This window comes from Myotis daubentonii, chromosome 6 (assembly GCF_963259705.1).
Source record: "Myotis daubentonii chromosome 6, mMyoDau2.1, whole genome shotgun sequence".
Classification (NCBI taxonomy): domain Eukaryota; kingdom Metazoa; phylum Chordata; class Mammalia; order Chiroptera; family Vespertilionidae; genus Myotis; species Myotis daubentonii.
The window spans coordinates 11,973,845-11,995,983 of NC_081845.1; the positions used below are offsets into that span (position 1 = coordinate 11,973,845).

The window sequence follows — 22,139 nt, forward strand, 5'->3', positions numbered from 1 at the left end:
TCATTGTCCTCATCCTATTCAGTCCCACTCGTGTTCTCCGGATTCTCCGGATGACTATTCCAAATCGGTATCAGTATGCTCAAGACTCCTGTGCCAGAACATTTTCCTGAGATATAAACTCCATGCTGAGATATGAACCTACGCCCTTTATCCTAAGGGAAGATTGTGGCAGGCAAAAAGCAGAAACACCTTGGCTCTTAACTTCCTGCTTTTGTTTCCCAAATTCAAATTGTTTAGGGATTTCAGAGTAGATAGAAGGAAAAAGTTATGGGGCAAAGATTACAATTCTTATACTGAAGCAGAGAGGAGTGCATGTTTCTAAAGCTCATCGCCACGTTGGGGGGTTGGGGGGAAGACAAAGAAAAGAAAGGTGAGGAGAGCTGGGGTGTGGGAGGTAGAATATAGAGAGGAAAGGGGGGTGAGGCAAGGATGAGGGGAGAAGGGAAAAGGTTTATAGCAGGTACACACTCAGTGAGGTTATAATTCAATGGTGCAAAATGACAGCATAAAGGAGACCTTTTTTAATAGCAGGAAAATCAACTTTTTCCCACATCTGGAGTGCTTTAGGTACATTCCCTAAGTGTGCTAAAAGTTACAACTGGTTTTTACCGGAAGTCTACCACGGTATGGGGAGATGATTAGAAGGTAGGCCCCGGAGTAGGAAGTCACGTACTGGTGTCATCCCAAAATAGCTGTGAGATCTTGGGCAATTACTAAATCAACCTCTTCTTTGCTTTCCTATTTATAATCTTAGGATATTAAAAGCACCTACATCATAGTGTTGAACAAGGATTAAATGGATTGTTGAAGTAATGCACTTAAAACCACATATTAAGTGTCTAATAGCTATTAATTATCATTATTATTTCTAGTCACATTTCAAAACCTAAGCAGAAATCAACCTTTTATTTATGGGGAAAAAAGAGCCACCAAAGACCTCACTGAGATGCATTTTGAGGGGTTTGATTTAGTGGGCATAATTCACTGTCCTCAGAATGAGTCCTTTTGTGTAACTGCCAGCAACAAAGGTACACTTAATAGGATTTCAGACTTTTACAAATGAGAAAAATAAGATTCAGAGTCCAAAGGACCTGCCTTACATCCAAGGGTTTTTTAAAATTTTTTTCTGTAATTCAGTGATTCTTTCAAACCTAGGATATTAAAATAAATATCTAGAAAATTATGAATTAATATGAAGAGAAAGGCTTGATTTTAAATCAATATTGAGCAATCTTTTATTCATGAAGGTTAATTTGAGAACAATAAAAGGTTGTATGGACTTTTTAAAAAATGAAAATAACTTTATCCCTACAGGAAAGAAAAATGTTTAATCTTACAAACATTGGCCTTGCTTATTAGTTACTAACCTATAATTATCTGGCCATAGTTAAGAAATAAATTACAAGATAACTTTCTATGCTTTCATCTTGCACATTTATGTGCATTTGGAGATCACAAAATACGTTCACAGTGAGAACCTCATTCCATCTTCAAAATAACCCAGCTGGGGAAGTCATCCCCATATGGAGGGATAAAATAAAGGTCACGGGCATGAAGTTACTTGTTTGAGGTCCTATTTCAGTATAGCAGCACACCTGAGCTAAAATTGTGTCCATCCCATTTGTAGGGAAGGGAAAAATAGTTATTTCTAATGGGAAAGTTTTACTTGTATTTAACCATCAATTCTTGTCTCCTAAGGTAGATGCTGGCAGCATTCTGATCAATCAGCCTCTTCATAGGTTTAAGAACCAGACCGGAGAAATGAACTGATGCTGAGTTGCCCAGCAAAAGAAAGAGTGCGATGAAAGGCGGAAATGGAAGGGCTTCTTTCAGGGAGCATGGAGGGGGGCAATGAGACCCAGGTGGCGCCATAAAATAGTGACAGTACTAGAACCCAGGTCCCTGAGCCCCAGACAAGAGGTCTTTCACATATACCCATATTTTACTGTGAATGAGAAAGGGAAAACTCTTCACTAGAGAAGTTGTGGATTCAGTTTGAAAGAAATTCCCTCCTGGCTCTACAGAATGAAAACATTACCTGGATTTATTTCAATTTGAGCTAAGATACATAGATGGGCTCTTCCGAGGCAACAATGTTTCATTATTAAGCAAATTTCCCAAAGTTTCTTACCCATGGAAGAATTCATATTTACAAGACTAATCCACTTACCCATTGTATGAATCAGCCACAATTTTTTGAGGTGCAATAACTGAGGGAGGAGTAATTTCCTCAATGTTTGAGCAGTTCTCTAAATCACAAACATATACCTAGAGAATCAAAATTCCAGCAATAGGATTAGTATCTGTTTGGATTCAATTTGGCCAACAAATATTTCTTGGGCATCTGTTCTGTGCTTAGAATTGTGCTGGTCACTGAGCACTTTTTGAAAACATGAAAATGCCCTAAAACTCCGTTTTAATTCCTATGCCCTAATGAGTTTGTATCCTACTGACATTAATTAAATACAAGTACCTATTTTCCTGGCTTCGGTAGGCACTCAAATGTTTTTAATACTTAGGCTAACCCAAGCTTATGGACTTCCAGCCATAGTGACTGTGATAAGCCTGTCCTTTCAAAGAAGGAAACTTGAAACACCTCAAGACTGTGTCTTCTCAAGGATTTCAGTAATACTGGTTTCCAGAGACCTAAAGTCAATGCTGATTACTATATAATTCAAAGTGCTTGCAGCTGATTTTGACCATGATGGATAGGCCCACCTAGTTATAATGCACGTACCACCTCTATCTTATGGGAGATGAATTATCATTAGCATAAACTCATGGCTCTGAAAAATCACCAATAAAGATGATTTAATGGTAGATCAGGACTAGTACTAGGTAAAGTCTAGACCAGGGGTGGGCAAACTTTTTGACTCGAGGGCCACAATGGGTTCTTAAACTGGACCTGAGGGCCAGAACAAAAGCATGGATGGAGTATTTGTGTGAACTAATATAAATTCAAAGTAAACATCATTACATAAAAGGGTAAGGTCTTTTTTTTCAATAGTTTTATTCATTTCAAACGGGCCGGATCCGGCCCGCGGGCCGTAGTTTGCCCATGGCTGGTCTAGACCATCCTATAGAGCAGATATATGATTCATTGTTAACCTAGTGTCTAAAACATCCCATATAATAAAAGGCTAATATGAAAATTGTCCCCTTGACCGGGAGTTCGACCAGGAGTTCAACCAAGGGATGGGGCTGGCTGGTCAACCACGGGTGGCCCCTCCACTCCCCGGCCTGATGGGCCTCCATCGGGGCAGGCCAGCTGAACCCCACCCATGCACAAATTCGTGCACCAGGCCTCTAGTAGTAAATAATCAATGAATATTTATTTAATGAAAAATTATGTTTACTTGTAAATACATCTAATATATATATATTAATATCAGTATCTGCTTATTTACTTTAAATTCTCAGACTAACCAGTTCATCCATGATGAAATACATTCTCTGATAAAGCCAGTCGATGGAGATGGAAGTAATCAATCCTGAACCTCTGTAAACAATTCTCAGGTCAGACACATCAGACACGTTGGAAGCCTCCTTGGCCCATATGAGAGTCCCTTCAGAGAAATAAACAACTTGCCGCTGGACATGAACTGATATTCCTAGAAGACCATGCAAACGCATGTACGTTATTTTATAGCACCGGACAAAAAACTTACATAAAAGATAATTTAGTTCTTTCATTTTTCATGAAGAAATTAAAAGAGAAATCACCCTGGATCTTTCTTTTCACACGAAGGAAATATTTCTCTCTACTATACTGACCTGTAATGGTACGGTGTGCAGCATCTGACTGAAGGCACTGTGCTTCATCTACTAGATGTTTTAAAGATCTCTTTCTTAGAGAAGATTTTCTGGATAAAAAGAGCCACTGTTCCTCTTCTTGAACTAAAACGACAACACGATGTCCAGAGACAGCCCCAACCATATACACATCAACACAAGAAGATCAATGCCACCCTCCGAAGCAAGGGGATGAGCACTTGAAAGAGGCTGGTCAGATTTCCTCGGAAGGCACTGGGGCCTTTCAACTGTGGAGTAAATCACATGATTCTAGGATTGGGATAGCAAGTACAGTGTCAACCAAGTGGGTTGTACGTGTATGTGCTCTAAGTGCCCTCAAAATAACATGACATGGAGTATCGCCATTCTCAACAGCCTTGCCGCCAGAGAAGTTCAGCTCACTAAGGTCAGCCATAAGAATCTGACTGCTTGGTGGAGGTGGTCCAGCCCAGGCCAGAGTGGGTGTTACATAGCGCGCACGCGCACACACACACACACTGGTTGTGTTCATATTGTCTTCAATATCTCCCCCTGAGGCAGGAGGAAAGTCTTTGGAGGAAGGAAATTTGAGGACAGCAGAACGCTGCTTGATGTCCTGTTCTATTGGAGACTGATGAAGTGTGTGCTGGTGAACACTTGTAGGGCAATTAATAAATGTTACGCAATAATGACAGTAACGACAAGCTTAAGCCTGCTCTATATTTAACTTGCCCTTTGGACATGTTTTTTGCATAGCCAAAATACCTCTCCTTTCCTAGAGTCCAGTGACAGCCAAAGAAAACAAAGGCTGGAGATAGGTGACATTCAATGCCCACGGGCATAGGTGGGTGCTGTTAGGTAAGGGGCAGTCAATCAGCCAATGGGCTCTAGGGAAAATAGGCCACAGACGCCGAGAATTCTGGACCTTTGTGTGTTATTCAAAACTATTTCACTGAGTTCCTATTTAGATTCCTAAATATTTCCGGTGCTTCTTAGAAAGCATTTTCATTTATTATTTTGCTCACCTAGCCATCATGCAATAAGTGTTCGGTCTCTCTAGGCAATTGTTAAAATGCCAAAGGCCACCCTAGCTGGTTTGGCCCAGGGGATAGAGCATCAGTCTGTGGACTGAAGGGTCCTGGGTTTGATTCCAGTCAAGGGCACATGCTCAGGTTGCGGGCAAGAGGCAGCCGATCAATGATTCTCTCATCATTGATGTTTCTATCTCACTCTCCCTTTCCTTCCTCTCTGAAATCAATAATATATATATATATATATATATATATATATATATATATATATATATATATATATAATGCCAAAGGCCAAAAAAAGGGTACTTATAAAATAACAAAAGCTAATTTGGTAGATTGGATATTCAGAGTGGTAACATGGAGATTATTAAATCTAGGTATATTTGAAAACCTTAAGGAGACTGGGAGAAAAGATATCTGCTATGTATTAAATGACAATGATGCACAATATAAAATGGGGGTTGAGGCAGAAAGATCATGTATTACCCCTAAGTGTGTAAATGTGTTACAATCACTAGTGATTTTACCTGAAACCAAGGATTTGCTGGAGGCCATTTTTGAATCCCTAAATTTTCTGATTTTACGCTTTAAATTCCTAAATTCTAATGTGAAACCTTTCCATCTAACAACTTACTTCTATACATCAAATTGAAAGCTTACCAAGTACTAAAAAGACAGTGTCCATCTGGGCAGAAGAGGGAGGTCTGGAGGAACACCAGATGACCTAGGACCTCTGAGGTCTGAACCCACCCTCGCCACCCCCTCAAGTTCTGTGTCACAGAAGAGCGGCGCTGGGCCATACCTGCTGGGGATGAAGTGGTGATACTAGATTCTGCTTCTGGCCCCTCACCAACCTCATTTACTGCTGCAATAGAAAACCTGTTCCAAAAACAATTGGGAGAGATGTGTTTTACATGGCACGGTGTGAACAGGAGATAAAAATAGAAGGAGCAATCATGTTTCTATTTAAAGGACAATGTGACAATGCATGTATCTAGTTACTTGGTGCCAGTGCTGGGCACTAAATGGCCATCAATCACATCCTTGTTTGCATTTCCCATAGAACAGTTCAGGGCCACAGAGGTCAAAAACTGAACTCTGCTATCTGCATGACCCCATTCCTACCCTAATTTAGAGGGCCTTAGTAAATGCTAGAAAAGCTAACAATAATAAAATAATAACCCCTAACAGTTAATACAAAATACCATTAACAGAATTTCACCTCCTTACTGTTTTATGTTGAATTAAATGAAGAAATGATAGTCATGGTATTTATGATGTCTTTTATTTAGCCCGTATTTATAAGGATCCTCTGAATATAACAGAAATACTTGAGAATGTTTCTGTTTAAGATGTGTGATCTAGTAAGCATGCAAGCTTGAGGAAAAACACAACTTCATCCCAACAGTACAGATTCAACGGGACTTCTCAAAATACACTTAAACTATGTTGCTTAAATAATTATTATGCCTACAGCCATGCTGGTTACGTTTTCCTTGCACCACTTAATTCTTACCTGTAGGTGGTATTTGGTAGAGTAGAGTAAAACTGGAAACTGGTTCTCTGCGTTCCTGAATGTAATTTCTGATTTTTGCTGATCAGCCTTAAGTTATAACCCAAAATAGGTCCGCCTGGGAATTGGGGTGGAGCCCAACTGACTTCAACGGTGTCAGGACTTGAGCTCTCAATATTTCTAATGAGAGGAGCAGTTTCAGGAACTAGAAGAGATAATGGTGACACAGTAAGCAGAAGCATGTACAGGGCTTAAGTTTTTAAATAGGATAGAAAACAATGTCCTGTTTTCTTGAAAAGGTAACATAAGTGAAATACTTTTACCAATAGTCAAAATAAGTGATAGACAGAAGGTGGTAAGATATCTATGAGCTGCAACTCTTGATCCCTAAGTCTTACCCGTTAGCTGTTTTCCAAAGGGACTTTCAAATGTTATTTTCCCCACTTCCAACTTATGAACTAGAATTAAATGTGGAAGCATACAGATAGGATAAATATTTTAGAAAAAAGTTGTCAAAAAATCTCCAGAGACTTAAAAGAGCTGAATGTGGGGTGGAAGCAAGTTGGGAAGGAGAAAAGAATTGGGAAACAAAACTGAGTCAATGATTAGCATGAGTTGAAAGAATTAAGTCCTGGGGCCTTTTCACTCCCTGGAGTGCTATGCCTGACCAGTTCCAGCTGAAGATATGTGTTCAGATAAGCCTGAGCTAGAACAGTCTGCTTCACCTGATGACCCAGACTATACCTTCCTTCCCCCAGCTCCCAGGGTCCCTTGGAATCCAGGTTGACTGCACTTTAGCTACACTCCTTCCCTTGCAAAGAATTAAAGGAGCATGCGTTAATTAATTAAGCATCATACACTTCAGAAGCTACCTAAGTGGCAAAGAACAGAAAGGAAAACAAATGATTTAACAGCCTGCCTTCCATTTACGTCTCCACCTACTTCTCATACCTCCCACCCCTGAAACCACATGTTTTACTTCCTCTTTCCATAGAAAGTTGCATTTTAATGTCCCTTTGCTCTTTAGTAGCCTCTTCCCTCTGAACACTTCTGGCAAATGCTCTATGTCACCCTTGATTTATTAGAGTTGGGAGAAATTAGGTAGTTCAGCCCTCACACTGGACTGGCAGAGGAGGGCAGGGGAGGGTGACATCTGTAATAGTGTCGACAATAAAAACAGAGTTAAAAAATAAATAAAATAAAATAAAAAGGCCTTTAGTTGATCTGTCAGCCTTTCTCTGATACAATTCCTCCCCAACTCTCAGACTGATCTTCAGCAAACACAAACATCAATGTGTCCCTCCGCTGCTCCATGCACTCAGTCACCGTGGTGAAGAAGGAAGTGGGAATTATGTCAAAAAGCCTAACTCATCGCGGTTAAGGCCAGATATAATCTGCTCCACTTCAAGCAAGTTCCATCCCACCTACATGGTGTGATTATTGTCCAAATCTCCCCACAAAAGCCCTCCCTGAAAGACTGGTCAGATTAGGCAAGGTAATTCTTGCCCCAAACCATTCTTGCTGGTGAAGAAATTACCTACATAAGGGCCCTAATTACAAGGCGGTCATACCGACTAAAGTCATGTATTTTCCCTAGCTAAAAGGGAACAGGACCATGAGTCAATGGAACACAAAATAGATAACTTTATATGTTTTGATGTGGCTAGAAAAGTGAGGGAGGATTGACGCATGAGATGCTATCCATGGAAAGGGCACCCAGTGCAGGGTCTGGGACAGGGCATATCCAGGAGAAAGGCCCAGAAATGGAAAGCAAAATTTGCATTTTTCATTATTTTTATTTGACAACCATGGTGTTTCTCCAGCACTGGAAAATGATCCAGCACAGTTAAAACATATGAGGCATTTTTCTGAACAAAGACGGATGCATGTCTTCTACTCCGATCTGCAACATTGCAAACATGGTCCTAGCTCAGTGTCTGACCTGAGGGAATGGTCAGGGAATAACCCGCAGAGGTGGCCACACTTACCCTGAAATCTAACAAGCAAGAAGAGGACACTAATCAGGGAAGGGGAAAATGCCCACATCAACTTCATCAGCTGTCCTTCCTTAGGTCCAAGGCCTAGCTCAATCAGACGGTCTCTGCACACTGCTGCATCTCCAGAACTGAGGGGCAGGACAGCTAACATCTGGCCTGGAGTTAGTCCTCGCAGGTTCCCTCAGCTCACTCTGAGGCTGAGGGCACCAGGCAGCTCTCCCTGAATGGCGGCCCCAGGAATTCGCCTCCCTAAAAGGCTCTATCTAGGTTTGCATCCTTTTCCTGATGCAAAAGTCACATCTTCAAAAGAAGAAATCAGAAAATGCTCCAAAATATGTAGTATTTCTTTTAGCTATCTCTGATAAAATGTAGTATAAATGTAATATTCTAACCTTCCAGCTGGTCTCTCTACTTTCCAATCTCTCTCATGCCCTCAATCTATTCCATGTGAACTTGCCAAAATTATCTTTCTAGGGGGCATGTGAAACAATTGCTCTTCTACTTGAAAACCTCCCATAATTCCTAACTGCTTACTGAGCCTTATTCTGACCATCTTATTTATACTCAACCCCACTCTCCTTCCCCTCAACCCCCCATTTCCAATCCCCTAAAGGACAGATCCTGGTCAAAACACTCCTCTAACAGAGGGCACGGCACCTTCCCACTTACGATATACCTTCCTTATTTATTATGTTTACTGCTTCATTTCTATTCCACCAAAATGTGAGCTCCACAAGAGCAGGGCTTTTTGCTTCGATCACAGAGGTATGGTGAGCATCGAGAACACTACCTGGCACATAGGAACTCGATTGCTAAATGGATCAATTAATGATGGCACAGATTTATTTCACTGTTTAAAATAAAAACACATTAGACGAAAGCTTTAGGATAATCTATTTTATGAGCAATAAGGACACGCCATACCTCCATAAGGGTGAGTCCTGTAACTGGGGCTCGAGGGAGAATACAGCTGCAGCTGGGCTGTGAAGATCCAAACCACTCGAAAAATATACTCAGTGAAGGGGTGCAGGGGCTCAACCACATAGGAGAGTTTGGACACGGCCTGGATCAACGAGAGATCAACCATCAGCACTTGTAGAATCACTGCCTCCACCGTGACTCCAGAGCACAGATTAATTTGGAGAAAGTGGGTGGTCATTTGGATGTAGGGGACTTGGCAGCTCCCAGGCCAGATGAAATGAAGATCTGGAGCTTGGAGCTGAGGCATCCAGATGTCAGTCTGCATAAATCACATAGAAACTCTTTCCTGCTTTAAAACTGCAAAATCATGGATTCAATTATTTGGCATTTACCACAAAGCTTTACTTTAATTGTTCAAGTCAATACAGGGTGTTGCAAAAGAATGTATACATATTTTTAACCATTATTAATTCCAATGGGTTAAATCTGAAAAGAAAGAAACATCAACTGAGCTATTTAAGCTGTTAAAGTATATGTATACATTCTGGGGGGACATCCTGTATACTTGGTTTCTTAGGGATATTTTTTCTAAACTGGCTCATGCTTTCCTAAAAGGGACAGTGCTGATACCTTCCTGCCCTTTATCCTCGTTAGGATCATTTTAAGTGGGATGGGCAGATAATGGACAATAATATGAGTAGTTGGTTATATGCTGCTGTGCTGAAGGAATAATATGTATGTCTAGTATATTTTCCTCAAAAAATAAAGGGTTTAGCAGTAACATGTTACAGAGTAGCAGACATTAAAATTCACCTAATCCAAGCCACTCATTTTATGTTGGACTCTTCCCCAGAAGAGTCTTTATACCTATATGTCTTTATACCTATAACTAGAGGCCCAATGCACGAAAGTCATGCAAGAGTAGGCCTTCCTTCCCCCGGCTGCCGCACCGGCTTCCCGCTGGCACCCAGGACCCAGGCTTCCCTCGCAGCCCAGGCTTCGTCCGGAAGGTCACCCAGTCTAATTAGCATATTACGCTTTTATTATTATAGGTTACATGTAGTAATTTGGCACTTGAACTAACTTGGAGGAAAAGACTGCTTAAGTACATAGGCAGCTTTTCATACCTCAGTGTAAGTCCAGCTCCCCAGATGCTGTGCATATTTCCACTGAACGATGTATTTTATCCCAGAGATGTTGGCAGACTTCCATCGCAATGTCACACTTTGGTTCCCAATGGAAGAAGCAAAGGGCGCAGTGGGGAGGTCTACATTTTCTGGGGGGGGGGAACAAGATTTCATTCACTGTGCACCAACCTTCCCACCAACAGTGTGCAGGATTCCAGTTTCTCCACATCCTCTTAAATACTTTTACTTTTCCGGGTAGAAGGGACCAGAGTTTTACACATACAAGTAAAAGTATATTTCATAGCTAAAAAAAGACATTTGTTTCAAAGCCGTGGCAATGTATATGGAAAAAGAGGTAAAGTAGTTTATTCTAAAATATCAAGACAGGAGTGAACCAAATGAGAAAGAGAAGCTAAACTGAGCTATATACTACTTTTAATACAGGGCACAGCCCAAAAGGCTCTGGAATGAGACAACTGGGTTACAATTCAAATTACATCCCTCTCCAGCTATACAGCCCCAAGCAACCCCAAGCAGGTATTTACACTTGTGCTTCATTTTTCTCATCTGTAAAACGAGGCCAATGATAATACTTATATCTCTGAGGGAAAAAGAAAAAGAGCTGATACCTATAAATTACTTAGAACAAAACCCGACTCATAAATGCCTAATAAATGATAGCTGTTCACATTTCAATGTATTATTAGTTACTATCATTCCTGCCATGTAGAAAAGGGGCATGGAGGGTCTCTCATCTACACTAATAAAAGAGAAACATGGTAATTGGCGTACGACCGGTACCCTTTTCATTGGCTAATCAGCGAGATATGCAAATTAACTGTCAGCCAAGATGGCGGCCGGCAGCCAGGCAGCTTGAAACTAACATGAGGCTTGGTTGCCTCAGTGATGGAGGACGCCAACATTCCCCTCCTGCGCTGCCGGCCTCTGAGCTGGCAGTTTGAAACATTGTAACAAATACGCCCAACTTCAGCCAGCAGATTCGCAACATTGTATGCAAAGGCCAGAAACCTACTTTCAGCCGCAGGGGCAGCCTAAAGGCTGGAGCCAAGCCTCAAGCTAAAGCTGGCCCAGAATTAAAAAAAAAAAAAAGGAAAAAAGGAGCGGTTAGGAGCTTCAGTCCCAGCCTGAAAACAGCCCTCAGCCCCTCACCCAGGCTGGCCAGGCACCCCAGTGGGGACCCCCACCCTGATCCAGGACACCCTTCAGGGCAAACCAGCCGGCCCCACCCACGCACCAGGCCTCTACCCTATATAGTAAAAGGGTAATATGCCTCCCGGCACCGGGATCAGCGTGACAGGGGGCAGCGCACAAACCCCCTGATCGCCCTGCGGCTCTGTGTGTGACAAGGGGCGTGGCCACAACCTCCCTATCCACCCTGCTCTGTTCGTGACAAGGGAAGGCGCCCCAACCCCCCCCCCCCCCCCAGCCCTGCTCTGTGTGTGACGGGGTAGAGCCATAACCTCCCCATCGGCCCTGCCCTGAGTGTGAGAGTGGCGGAGCCCCAACCCCCTGATTGGCCCTGCTCTGTGGGTGATAGAGGGCGGTGCCCCAAACCCCCCTCCCACGGGCCCTGCTCTGTGAGTGACAGGGGGCAGCACCCCAACCCCCGGATTGGCCCTGCTCTGTGCGTGACAGGGGGCAGCACCCCAACCCCCGGATTGGCCCTGCTCTGTGCGTGACAGGGGGTTGCGCCACAACCTCCCAATCTGCCCTGCCTTGAGTGTGACAGGGGGCGGCGCTCCAACTCCCCAATCGGCCCTGCTCTGAGCCCGACCAGGGGTTGCACCTAGGGATTGGGCCTGCCCTCTGCCACCCGGGAGCAGGCCTAAGCCAGCAGGTCATTATCTCCCAAGGGGTCCCAGACTGCGAGAGGGCACAGGCCAGGCTGAGGGACCCTCCCTCCCCCCCGAGTGCACAAATTTTTGTGCACCGGGCCTCTAGTATAGAATAAGATAGCAGACCAACAGGTAACTGGATCATGTTTTCAAGACAAACAAGGTGTTAGGTGCCTGGGTAATAAGATTTGTTGTAACAAACTAAAGGTATGGTTGTACGCACAAATGCCTTTATTTAGACTGGATACATCTTATCTGTCAGTGGTGCAGACACTGGTCCAAAGCCAGTGAGAAATTTAAAATAAAGCACTAATTATACTGGCATTCTAACCAAATTGTATAATTAAGTGGGTAGTATAATTTCAGAATATTAAAATAGGATGTAAATCAGTTTTCCAAACTTCCTCAGTTCTGAAATCTTTAGTTTCTCAGTAGTTTTTTTAGGATTCTCTGGACCAAAAGAATTATCTAACAGTTCCATTTATTATTATAACGTAATTGTGCATGCTCTATCAACTTAATAGATTTGAAAAAATAGCACATACATTTAAAGACAAAATAATATACGTGTTTCATCCTTAAAATGATTGCTAACTAATGGGATCTGTGTGCTTTGGGGGCCGGTACAATGTCTCTAATATTGACATCAGATTGGGTACCACCATCTCGTTTCCTGTCCCGTGTTGAGTTTCTCATGGTACTCGTCTTCTATCACAGCAATAACCAAAACAGCCCAGCATCACAAAGATATGATGTCAATGATAGGAAGGCAGTGCTATCCACTGTTTGTAGCATAAATTACCTCCAGCTAGTAGTTTTGCTGTAGGCAGTTAGACCAGTGTTCTCAACCTTCTGGCCCTTTAAATAGAGTTCCTCATGTTGTGACCCAACCATAAAATTATTTTCATTGCTACTTCATTACTGCAATTTTGCTACTGTAAACAATATGTAATTATATATGTGTTTTCCGATGGTCTTAGGCGACCCCTGTGAAAGGGTCGTTCGACCCCCAAAGGGGTCGGAACCCACAGGTTGAGCCAGCCATGGGCAAACTACGGCCCGAGGGCCGGATCTGGCCCATTTGAAATGAATAAAACTAAAAAAAAAAAAAAAAAAGACCGTGCCCTTTTATGTAATGATGTTTACTTTGAATTTATATTAGTTCACACAAACACTCCATCCATGCTTTTGTTCCAGCCCTCCGGTCCAGTTTAAGAACCCATTGTGGCCCTCGAGTCAAAAAGTTTGCCCACCCCTGAACAGACATGAGAAGAGCAAGGATGATGGGCCAGGTACAGAAGGTCACGGGGTGGAAAGCCCCAGGTGCCTAGCCGTGGTCAATCAATTGTAGGGTGGGGCCTTGCCCCCAGGGTGACTTTCCTCCCCTAGCATATCACTGGCTGTGCGATTTGGACTTCCTGACCTTTCCTCCCTAGAGGTAACATCTAGGCCAGTGATGGCGAACCTGTGACACGCGTGTCAGAGGTGACACGCAAACTCATTTTTTGGGTTGATTTTTCTTTGTTAAATGGCATTTAAATATATAAAGTAAATATCAAAAATATAAGTCTTTGTTTTACTATGGTTGCAAATATCAAAAAATTTCTATATGTGACACGGCACCAGAGTTAAGTTAGGGTTTTTCAAAATGCGGACACGCCGAGCTCAAAAGGTTCTCCATCACTGATAGGCCTCAGTTGTATTTCGGCTCCAGGCCCAGATAAGCAACAAAACCAGCCAGGGCTGACGTCAGGACCAGCTTCTACACATCATATAAATGTCCTAGAGTCCTGTAGGGAGCCATGCTTCTGGCGGGTGCTTTATTAAATAACTGCTAGCTGAATAATTAACTGAACATTACATTTAACAATTCCTACACTCTCAGCTCATTAGGACAGTGGCATTTCCTGACATCTAGTCGGCTCCTTCACATTTGTCTCACTCGTTGATAGGAGTGATCGCATCTACTGAACGAGGGCAAAATCAGATTCTAAACATCACTCATGTGCTATGTTCCCCTCTTTTACTCTGAAAGAAGAGTCGCACTGAATCTGTATCAAATGGCTTTCACATTTGAAATTATTGAATTATAGGCAGCTAGACAGATCTGAGTGAGCTATAGACATGAAGCATAGGTTCCTAGAGAGGGGTGGATAATTTTCAGTAACAGCCGCATGTGTCCACTTACCTAGGACTTCCTCCTCATAGGCACCTCCAGAACTGCTGCAGCCGACCTCACAGGACTCCCGCTGTGGGAGACAGGTAGCACGCCAGTCAGGGCAGCCTCGCTACTGCTTTGGCTGATAAGCTTCTACTACATTTTGAAATCTCAGTGCCTGACAAATAAGTACACCTATCCACCAATGATTGCGACTATAATAAAGTTCTCATTTGCCAGTGGGATCAGAACAGCACCTTTCGAACTTTTTTGATCATGTCCCAGATTTCAAAATATATGTAATGAAAGAACTTGGTGCACAAATACATTCTTGAAACAGTATTTACTTCCCCCCCCCCCCCCCCGCTTTTTAACAGTTTTATTGAGATCTATTTCATGCATCCTAAAATTTACCCATCTAAAGCACACAGCTCAGTAATTTTCAGTATATTCACAGAATTGTGCAATCATCATTACACTCTAATTTTAGAACAGTTTCCTCCCCAAAAGAAATCCCATACCTGTGATGCAATCTCTATTCTCTTCTATGCTATTCTATTCTATTCTATGCTAATCTATTTCATTTGCTTATCGGGTCTCTATTCATTAAATTGATTTCATGACCCTTTCATGGGTCACACCACACAGTTTGAAAAAAACACTGAGCTCCACAATGCAATCATATTTGCCATCTCAGTCAAAGATTTGGTGAGCTAATAACCCAAAACTCTAGCCTAAAATTATACCTATTTATTTCCATGCCTTCCTTGGAAAATTAAAAACTGACTATAATCTTTATAGTAACTGAACATTTTAATGGAGGTCTTAATACCAACATTAAATTTTAAGTTCTACCAAAAACGTAATGATGATTAATATATTATCTCAATAATCAAAACCAGAGTAAACATTTTGATGACTGAGACACAAATTTCCTGGAACAGATGTATTAACATTAGCTATGAAGAAAGAACAAAATTTGGAGAAAAGACACACATTGTAAAACTACAACACAATCATGATCAATCTTCCTAGTTTCATTCAACTTACAATACCTAGGAAAACATGCTATTGTTTTTCATGATAATAGTGGAAACCATGGTATGATGCATTTGCCCTAAATATCCCAGGCAGAGGGCTGTGATTTGCAAATACTGGTTGTCCTGTGTTTGATCTGTGTGCTCAGAGGAAGCAGAGCCTGATAAGCCCAGGTTTGCCTAGTTAAGGATTAATTTAAACACCTCAGGTTGGGCTCCAGATTACTTAACTTAAGGATTTAATATCTTTTTCACATCTTTCATGTTTCAGTAAAATACATTCAATACATTTATTATCTGTAGAGAATAAATATACCAAGTGGCAGCAAAATGAGATGAAATAATGTTTATTTGGAAATATAGCTAGTACTGACTATTGGGAATATAGTGGGCCTAGTTCTCCTAAATTTTTTTCAGGGAAAAATATGTAACAAAATTCTGATCTATCTAGGCATTTAAATGTTTTGTTTTATTTACTTTTTATGAAACTTGTATATTTTCCAGTTTTATTGAGACATAATTGACATATAACATTGTGTACATTTAAGATGTACAATATTTGATATGTTTATATATTGCAATATGATGATCACCATATCATTACCACCATCTTGTCACATAATTACCATTTATTTTTTTAATCAAATTTTTAATATATTTTTATTGATTTCAGAGAGGAAGGGGAGTCAGCAAATGTTGACATGATTTTCCTCAAACAACAATAAGAAACTATAAAAAGATTTTAAGAAACAGTATAATCTGTGTTTTAAATTATCAGGAATAAGACATCTTACTTGCGGACATCATTTTCCAAGTTAAATTTTGCTAAGCTTTCACTTCCAAGACTATTTCCTCCAAGGAACATGTGAAAAAATTCCAAGCTCCGTAGGTTAAAGCATGAATGGTTTAAACAGGGGTCCTCAAACTACGGCCCGCGGGCCACATGCAAATACAAATATTGTATTTGTTCCCGTTTTGTTTTTTTACTTCAAAATAAGATATGTGCAGTGTGCATAGGAATTTGTTCATAGTTTTTTTTTAAACTATAGTCCGGCCCTCCAACGGTCTGAGGGACAGTGAACTGGCCCCCTGTTTAAAAAGTTTGAGGACCCCTGATTTAAGAGCTTGAGTTCCTACAAGGGGGATCAGCTAAATTTAAAATATATGTCTATCTCTATCACTATCACTATCTCTATAGAGCATGCACTACTATTCAGTTCTACGTTAAAGTATAACATTTTGAGGTGTAACATAGCAAGGTATAAATAGAAATGAGTAGAATTAGATGTTAGAACACTGAGAGAAAATATTTATATTCTCTAAGCAGCATAATGAGTCAGGGAACTATCACATCAGTGGGCTGCTTCGATGCCTGGGATACTTGAACTCTCTCTGACTTCCTACACACAATCCTCCTGGGACTGTTGTTGTTGTTGTTGGAGGTTTTGAGGTTTTTTGTTTTTAATTGGTTTGTTTTGGTTTTGAAGGGGGCGAGGGCTACGCCCTCCATCTTTACCTTGGCCATGTGCTCGGCTACGCCGTCCATCTTACCTTGGCCATGTGCTCGGCTACGCTCTCCATCTTACCTTGGCCATGTGCTCGGCTACGCCCTCCATCTTACCTTGGCCATGTGCTTGGCAAAGGCTTCTTCCCGGAAGCCCAAGCCTCTGCTACTCTGCTAGCCACACCCAGGACTTCTTTAAACTAACCAATGACAATCAAGGAACGTGCGCGCCATGGATGTGACCACATCCTGTGTGACAAGACCCGACTTGCACCTGGCCAAATCGGCAGGGCCCACAGTCATCTCTCCTCCCCTCACTCCACCCCCCTATTAAAACCCCTTTTTTATCACGGGGTGGGCACTCTCGTCTCCCCGTTTTGTCGGTGGAGGCTGGGAGCCAGACCCGGGTCTATAATAATAAAAGACTCTTTGCTTTTGCATAGGACACGGCTGGCTCCCTGGTGTGGTCTATTGGGGATCTTGAAATCTGGGCATAACAGTTTGTTGTTGGTTTTGGGGTGCGAGTTTTTTGTTTGTTTGTTTGTTTGTTTGGCTAATTTTGCTTTTATCACACTAAAGCAGTGGTTCTCAACCTTCCTAATGCCGCGACCCTTTAATACAGTTCCTCGCCCTAACTGGTTTGGCTTAGTGGATGGAGCATCGGCCTGCGGACTGAAGGGTCCCGGGTTCGATTCCAGTCAAGGGCATGTACCTTGGTTGCGGGCACATCCCCATTTGGGGGCATGCAGGGGGCAGCTGATTGATGTTTCTCTCTCTTCGATGTTTCTAATTCTCTATCCCTCTCCCTTCCTCTATGTAAAAAATCATTAAAATATATTAAAAAAAAATACAGTTCCTCATGTTGTAGTGACCCCCAATTTCATTGTTACAAATTGAACATAATTAAAGCATAGTGATTAATCACAAAAACAATATGTAATTATATCTGTGTTTTCCGATGGTCTTAGGCAACCCTTGTGAAAGGGTTATTCGACCCCCAAAGGGGTCTCGACCCACAGGTTGAGAACGGCTGCACTAAAGGGTTCTAAGGTAGTGTTTTGTTTCCTTTTTCAAGCAGGAAAAACTTTTGTCTATTTACATATGTGGCAACTCCCTCGGCTCCTGTGTTTTATCTCTTCTTAGCTAACCCCACCACCATTCACTCCCAAGGAAAAAATCACTCAAGTACAGAGTAATCACAGACTATTGAGAAATTATTCCAATTAAAAAAAATTTTTTTTTAATTTATATTATCTACTAAATGGGGAATTTTTCCATTTTACTAATGGGTGATCATATGTACTCCTTCCTTAGGCAAGATAAGTTAGTTCTGTCCTCTGGTTTTTAAGGACATTTAAAAACAACGCAACATAGATTTTAAACTGAGAAATAATGTAGTCATAAGTACCTATTGTCAAATGATCTAAAATGAACTCTGAAGAACAGGTTTGCTTCAAGAAGATTGAGGAAGACAAGCTGAAAGTCCTAAGGTCCTTCTGAAGGAGCAGAGAAAATAGGTGATGGGAGGAGCTGTGGGGGAGGGGCCTGGCCTGGGAAGGGAGGGGAGACCTGGGCAGCAGCGTCAGCACAAGGCCCCTCATTAGAAGAGCAAGAAAAAACACACACACGCTGTGCTTCAAAATGCTGCCCAAGGAGTTTGTCGAATAAGGGGAAAAATTGCAAGTAAGGTGTTCTTTTTTGAAAGCATTGTATTTAATGATAGAGCATATGCTTTATGGGGAAGACAATAAAACCAGCAGAAATAAGGACATCCTGACATCTGCTCCTGCCTCTCTCCCTGCCACCCTCGCCCGCCCAGGTTCAGGAATTAGAACCCTTCCAACCAGAGCAGCATTTGTGGATAAATGTATATGTGTGTATACACATATATTAACTTTTTATACGTTGCGTATGCATACAGATATATAAAACACAGCAAATATTTGTGTCATCATGGAATTCCACAGCCATCTTTATGCCCAGCGTCGTAGCACACCCAAGAATGACTCAGGTTTCTTCGTTCTTATTTTACCAGGGTGGACAAAAGGGGCCACATGCTGACCTGACAAGCTCAGGAGAGGCCTGCATAGCAGTCTTGCAGACTCAGAGACCTAAAGTAACCACAAAGGATGGTCTGAAATTAAACTTTACCTAAAAGCAGTTATGATGGGCAGTTACGTCCTAGGCCAGTATCTTCACTGACAAGGTCCGCTTGACCATAACTGAGCCTATCTGTCTTTTTGCATCTACGATAACATGTCCTTGGGATGTCTGGGTAACTTGTGACTTCCCTTTTTATGGAGCCCCTGGGGCACAGCCAGGTGTGCTGGGCCCAGGACAGATGCCACAAATTCCTTCATCATCATGTTAATTGTTCCTGCACCCACCTAAGTATGTGTCCATCATTTTACTTTTTATCCAATCCCAGGGGTTCCCCCCCCCCCCGACCCCACTTCGCTTAATCCCACCTCCTTAAATCTGTCACCAATGAATTTCATGTAACCCACCTATGTTCCTCCTTTGATTGCAATATATAAGTACGGATGTAACCCTGCCATTCTCCGGAGCATTATCTCAATTCGTTGAGGTTCTGCTTCCCGGCATATGTCGACAGTTTGGCTCAAATTCACAAAAATTCTTTACAGGTTTCAATGGTTTGTTTACATTAACACCAGCTTTTTCACAAGAGATAAAGACATGGAGTTGGGTGACATCCTTTCTGTAAGGACTGCCAACTTACCTCACAAACGGTGGCATAGGTGTCATTCTGCATGGGAAAACATAAAACAAAGAAAAACTACTTAAAATCTTTAAAGCTGTAGATAATTTTAATGATACTTAGATCTACATTTCTCCCAAATTAACTTCTTATCCCGCCATTGGCAAACAACCAATAACAAAATAACAAAATAAATTAAATAAAGTTTAAAAAATCAAACAAATAAAAAAAAAAAACAATAAAAAGCAAGGGAGCCCAGAGCAGGGCCTTCTGCCCACACAGGCCACTGAAGGAAGAGCTGTAAAACTTATATTTGCATCACTGGGAAGATGCTGTAAAAAAGCACGATGTGTGCCAGGAAGTCCCCGTCAAGTAAGGGGGGATCTGTGATGGACCAGGTTAGAGAATGGAGGGATGTTGGCAGACGCCCAGGGAAGACAGAACCTGAAGTGAAAACTACCAATAGCTCGAGCTAAGAAAGGCCAGCAGGTCCATCTGCCCAGACGGGCCATGCTGGCGTCCACTCTGCTTCTGGACTGTTTTCTGACAACAAATGGTACTTTCCCTTCATTCACTCGTCCAGTGTGTGTCTGAGCACCCGCTCTCTGCCCTTCACTGTGTTCAGTGCAGGAGACCCAGTGTGCACAAGATAGAGCGTCCTACCCTGATGGGCTGACATGTAGGACAAAGCACGTGGCTAGACAAATAATGCTTAAAATCGCAACTGTTTAAAGTGCTGCCAAGGAGAGGTACCTGCGTTTTTAGAGTGTATAATAGTTCCCAGGTCCAAATCCCACCTGCCCCACCTTCTGGTAACTTCCGTTCTATGAAGCACATGGTCATAGACATGAGAACGGGCGTGAGTAACTGCCATGGCAGAGATCTGCAAGGACATACCATGCAGGAACAGCTATGGGGACTATAGAAGAGGCCAATGTCCTTATTTCAATCCCAATGCTACAATTTGAGTAATTAATAGAAAATGATAATACCCAATGTTACCTCGACCTTACTGATTTAATCTCTGACCTGAACAACCTGCAATACAGCCCACTGGTTTTTTTTGTTGGTTTTTTTGTGTGTTGTTTTTTTTTTTTTGGTATAGCAAAGGTGGATATTTATTGTAGATACCGAATCCCACGTGGGGAGAGGGAAGAGTCACACAGAATGAACTCTCACATAGGGAGTCTTTTTCCCCATGGCTTATAAAGGCTGCAGGTCCTGTGTCCTGATATCCCCTCTGATTGGTCAATATCCCCCTTCGAATTGGTTACTATAGGAATTCCTAAGGCCCTCCTCCCTTATAGTCCTTCCATTCCTCTGGGCTTTCTACTTTTCTATCTGAATGAAGGGCTTCCTTCTCTTTATTTTGTAAATACAGACCTTTCCTGGCTACTTCCAGTTCCCTTGTCCCATGTAAATGCAACTGTTGCTGCTCCCTTGTCTTACGGAGATGTAACTGCACCTGGCTTCCAGCCCACCTTAATAATACACAATTTTTATTCATGAGATTGAGTAATGACCGTGTTTCAGGCACTATCCTTAGGAGGGAGATTCGATTAGTATCCTATTTTAATGATGAGGAAAGTATAGTACCAAGGAGTTAAGTACCTTAACAAAGTCACACATTAAGTGGCAAAGCTGAGATAAAGGAAAAATAAGGTATTGGGGGATGTATTTCCTACCCAAAGAGAAATGAACCCAGGTGCTCGTGACCTCTGGATTAGATTACTACCATGTTCCCTGCAGAGCCACTTTGGACATGGCCAAGGGCCCTCCTATCCAGAGACGGGTCTGGAGCCACCAGCATCGCCTTACCTGGGGAGTTTGTTATCAGCACAGAATCTCAGGCTCCCCCAGACCCACTGAACCAGAATCTGCATTTCAACAAGATTCCCAGTTAAGTGTATATTGACATTTGAGAAGTGCAGGACCTGGAATTTAACAAATACCTAACATCCTACCAGAAGGCCTTTGTAGGAGGCATCCATTGGGCATCCCCGGGGTGTCATGGTTTGTGTTAACCTCCCATGGTCTCCAGTTGGGTTAGTAATGGTAATCTCTCTCTCCCCCCATTACTATGTATCACTCAGGCTGCCATACTTTCCCTTTAGGGTCAAGCCAACTAAGTAAAAGCCAACGGAAACTCAAATGGGAGTCCTCTTAGACAACATTTCTCCTAAGGGAACATTAATATCAAAACAGAAACATAGTTAACACTTACACACTTTAAAGCACACTTTTCCTGATCTGCAGAGTTCCAAAAATGACATCCTTGGATGCACTGCAAGAGACAAGAAGAGACAACGATGACTGAACAAGAGGGACTTTTTTGTCATCTGAAAATGCAACCATGTTTTAGAAATAGAAATCTACCAAGGCATGCCGGGAGCCGGTCCATCCTTGCTGTTTCAAGGGACCTGGCATATATGGCATACTGTTCTTAATATGTTTGCTCACCTTCTTGGCACTATGTGTTTTAACCAAGGTCACCTCTCTGAG

General features: G+C 42.1%; 1 protein-coding gene across 5 annotated transcripts in view; it reads right to left on the bottom strand.

The window, feature by feature from the left end:
• The window catches only part of ROS1 (ROS proto-oncogene 1, receptor tyrosine kinase), a 119,209-nt gene that overhangs the window by 64,561 nt on the left and 32,509 nt on the right, over window positions 1-22,139 (bottom strand). For all 5 annotated transcript variants that reach the window (XM_059700148.1, XM_059700149.1, XM_059700152.1 and 2 more), the window contains 10 exons: window positions 21,862-21,921; window positions 19,659-19,685; window positions 14,408-14,468; window positions 10,364-10,512; window positions 9,240-9,378; window positions 6,322-6,523; window positions 5,608-5,684; window positions 3,775-3,897; window positions 3,427-3,611; window positions 2,171-2,268 (listed from right to left, as the gene is read on the bottom strand). In XM_059700148.1, coding sequence (XP_059556131.1) covers window positions 2,171-2,268; window positions 3,427-3,611; window positions 3,775-3,897; window positions 5,608-5,684; window positions 6,322-6,523; window positions 9,240-9,378; window positions 10,364-10,512; window positions 14,408-14,468; window positions 19,659-19,685; window positions 21,862-21,921 — 1,121 coding nt within the window. The remainder of the gene's footprint in view (window positions 1-2,170; window positions 2,269-3,426; window positions 3,612-3,774; window positions 3,898-5,607; window positions 5,685-6,321; window positions 6,524-9,239; window positions 9,379-10,363; window positions 10,513-14,407; window positions 14,469-19,658; window positions 19,686-21,861; window positions 21,922-22,139) is intronic.